This window comes from Crocodylus porosus, unplaced genomic scaffold (assembly GCF_001723895.1).
Source record: "Crocodylus porosus isolate Cpor-Errol unplaced genomic scaffold, CroPor_comp1, whole genome shotgun sequence".
Taxonomy (NCBI): Eukaryota; Metazoa; Chordata; order Crocodylia; family Crocodylidae; genus Crocodylus; species Crocodylus porosus.
Window position 1 is genome coordinate 1440848 of NW_017728924.1, and position 3734 is coordinate 1444581.

Below are 3734 nucleotides of genomic sequence, written 5' to 3' on the forward strand. Positions count from 1 at the left end.
TGCATCCATTGCCTTTGTGACCTGATCATAAAAGGCAATCAGGTTGGTCTGACATGACCTGCCCCTAATGAAACTGTGCTGGTTGCCCTTGAGCAACATCCCTGAAGCCGGCCCATCACAGATGTGCTCCTCGAGGATCTTCTCAAAGAGTTTCCCAAGGATAGAGGTAAGACTGATGGGCCTATAGTTGCCCAGGTCCTCTCTCTTCACTTTTTTAGTTGGGACAGCCATAGCATAGGTGTAAAAACTATGAGAAAGACCCTGAAGAAATAGGCTTTGCGTGTATGCTACATTATAAACATAAGACATTTTATAAAAAGTGTTTTTAAAATTCTCTGGACTATTTCATACGGAGGTCTTTACAGCCTAAGGGCTCTAGTGTAGCAGGGTTCAGATAGCAGCTAGTGACAGAGCTGGATTCTTCTGTGTTTAGTCAAAATGTCTTGTCTTGTTTTGTTTTTTTAAATGTAGCTCTCATTACTACTGATCATTGCCATTTTATGAACAATGCAGTAACTCTAACAATGATACCATATTTTAATACACAAGCATCTTGCATCGATACTTTACTAAAAACAATTTTCTGTTCCCAATTAAAAAGCAAAACAATATCCTTGATATTAATAAATGCTGAATACTGTCCTTAAAGAAAGGTGATCAACATAAAAGTTAACCATATATTACGCTTACTTTTTATAAAGAAATTCCCCAGCTGCTACTGCTACTGGCCGATGAGCTGAGTAAACTAAATGGTAGACATTTTCACAGTCTTCTGCTGTCAGAACTTCTTCACTACTCCTGGGAAGATAAAACAAAAACTTGCTAAGTCTAATAACAGAGCAGAAGAAAAAGGAGTCAAAGGAAACTTCAACATCTTTAAGGTACTGCCCAATATCGTATATACTACAAAGGTTGAGATCCAGTACGAGAGCTTAAAAAAAGAAAAGAACCTTGTATTTCTAGCTCCAGTAGAAAGCAAGATTGGGTTGATGCTGACTACAAGAAACACTGTTAAATACATAATTTGTTCAGGTACATGATGAATAAAACAAACCTCTATCTTCTGCCTAAAATGATCTAATATTAAACCACCATTTTTGCTCATATGCATATTTTTAAGTTATAGCAGACGTACGAAATATGTACTTACTGTAAAACAAGAGTAAGTAATTTTATTGCTTGGACTGCAACATCGTATTCTTTGTCCAGAGTCATAGACACAATTCTATCCTAGGAATAAAAAATCAACTAGTTTAAGTGTTGGGGTTGGGGAGGGAATTGTAGAAAGCTTAAATTTTCAGGTTTTTTTGAAAAAAATACCAAAATATACTAACCTTGAATCGACTGGTAAAGAGTTCCAATTTGGAATTAAGCTCTTTATTATAGTAAAGCCCTTGCAAAGCAGTAAGACATTTGAGTCTTACCTCTCCTTGCTAAAATAAGATAAAATAAATCAATTTTAAAAGCCATGCCTCTAAATCTTCAAAGCATAAACAATTCTCCCCTCTAAAATTCAACTTAGTCAAACAAAGTTCAGTTCTTAGGCCCTGAGTTACGTTATAGAATATTATTACTTGATTGGCATCATTACCATAGCTCTCAAATACTATTAGTCAACGGTATGTTTTTGTCTGAGTGAGAGGGGTTGTTAGCCACGTTGGTCTGAAGTCAGAAGGCACCTTTATAGACTAAGCAAATAAGACGTGTGTATGCACAGTATAAACAATGTGAAACAATTAAGCTGAAGACTACAGAGCACAGTTTGTACTCTGTATGCTTTGGGTTATAGGCATAACAATCAAAAACAGTTTCAAATGCCATTGAAATATTCCAAACAGGCCAGCTATACACATGTACATGCTCTCTTGAAATACCCTAAAGAGGCTGAAACTCTCCAGAAATAGCATCTCTTGAAATGAAGTGCTATTCTGGAATGTTTCACTTCTCGTTATGTCTGGATGATAACAGGGACACCCATAGGTCCTCCAAAATCCTACATGGCTCTGCTCTACATCCCTTCCACAGGTGAGGGAGGGATGACGGCCTGCTAGCTGGCCAACCACCAGGTACCATTCCCAGAGCCCCCTTCCCCCTCAGGTTACAAGTGCTCCAGCCTCAAAATCACCTCTATTCTCCACTGGAGGACAATGGGAGAGAAGAGATTCTGGCTGCTTGACACTGGGGTCCCTGCAGTGGTTGCCCTGCACGGTAGCTTGGTAACTCACACTGAGAACCTTATGGCTAGGTAGCACCTGCTGCATGCTGCTGCTCTGACACCCCCTTCCCCTGCCCATCCAGATCTCCAGGCCTGCACGGAACCTGGAACCTACACCACTCCAGCCCCCAACTCCACAATGCCTCACTGCTCCTGGAGAGGAGGGGAGCAGAGGTTAGGAAACTGAGAGCTGGATATCCCAGCAGTAGGATGCCCCATCTGTTCCACAGGCTCCCCTGCCCCACAGCTGACCCCTTCTCCAGACCCCAGCACCCCAACCCACCAGACACCTACTAGACTTCTGTGCCCTTACTGCTGCCCCCACCCCAGAAAGACTCCCTTGCAGCCAGCAAAGGAGCATGGATTCTGATCCCTCAACCCACCTACTTCTCTATCCTGGAAGCAGAGCAAGCATCTGCATATAGCCCATAGCAAGTTCCAGCTGGGGCTGGGACAGTGGCTGTGTGTGCATTTTCTGGCTGACCCTTTTGTTTTGAAATGCTTCCAAAACTGTTTCAAAATCTGTCCACACCCCAAAAGACAAACTTCCCAGCTTCAACTATACATGGTAAAATAGTTTCATTATAGCTAATACCTCCTTTAGAAAGCCAACTTTTTGAGAAGTCAGCCCCTTTTATAGGTGTCAATCTAGACCATGGTATACAAAAATTGCCATTCACTTTTGAAAATCTAGACAAACTGGTAAAAAAAAAAAAGATGACCAGTATGAACTATACTCATATAGAACAGGGCGACCTAAATATATTGCTGCTTGGCACTGGACCATAATACAACCTTTGGTGCCAAAGTCTTTATGGGATTAGTGTCTGATTATGTTGACTTCAAGTTTCATTGGTCCCTCTGCTCAAAAACTAAATTCTATTTTGAGCCTAATAATTTGAAACGAGATGGACCGATTTCTCTCTCCACAACTCACGGCAGCAAACAGCATTGTTATAACATGCAGCTTACCTTATCATGCATAGTCCAACCCACATATTTTAAATAGCTGTCATTAAGAAAGGCATCACTGTACATTTTCATCCAAATTCCAATCTCTTCAATGCAGATAGCTCTTATTTCAGCTATTGCATCTCTGCAAGGGAGAAGCATCAAATTACATGATTAAAAGGACTTAAAACCAATCCTACAAGAAGTTCACAAAGTCACATATTACTTAATAGCAAACTTACCGATATCTATGCACAAAAACACCTTTAAATATTGCATTCATCATGTTTTCTATCTCATCCTGATTTTCCTGAAGCTGAAAAAAGAATATAGTACATAGATGCTAAGTGATATTATTAGACAAAATAATCCAAGTATTTTACCAGTTGTGAATATGGTTTCATTCATGAATCTTACAAGAAAGATTTAATTGCAGACCAGATTCAAAATTATTTTGGTAGTTAAGCCTATTCTGCAGTATTTGTAAATACCACATTTTCAGTATCACAATTTAATATTTAACAGATGTCAAATACTGTAGCATGTCAATAACTATTACAGAGACCGG

At 39.6% G+C, this 3734-nt stretch overlaps 1 protein-coding gene across 1 annotated transcript in view; it reads right to left on the bottom strand.

Annotated features, from left to right (window-relative positions):
* Positions 1–3734, bottom strand: part of STAG2 (stromal antigen 2) — a 63683-nt gene that overhangs the window by 36324 nt on the left and 23625 nt on the right. Inside the window, exons 8-12 of the mRNA XM_019540176.1 lie at positions 3409–3482; positions 3188–3311; positions 1335–1433; positions 1151–1230; positions 691–798 (exon numbers count right to left, since the gene is read on the bottom strand). Of these exons, the coding sequence (XP_019395721.1) occupies positions 691–798; positions 1151–1230; positions 1335–1433; positions 3188–3311; positions 3409–3482 (485 nt within the window). The remainder of the gene's footprint in view (positions 1–690; positions 799–1150; positions 1231–1334; positions 1434–3187; positions 3312–3408; positions 3483–3734) is intronic.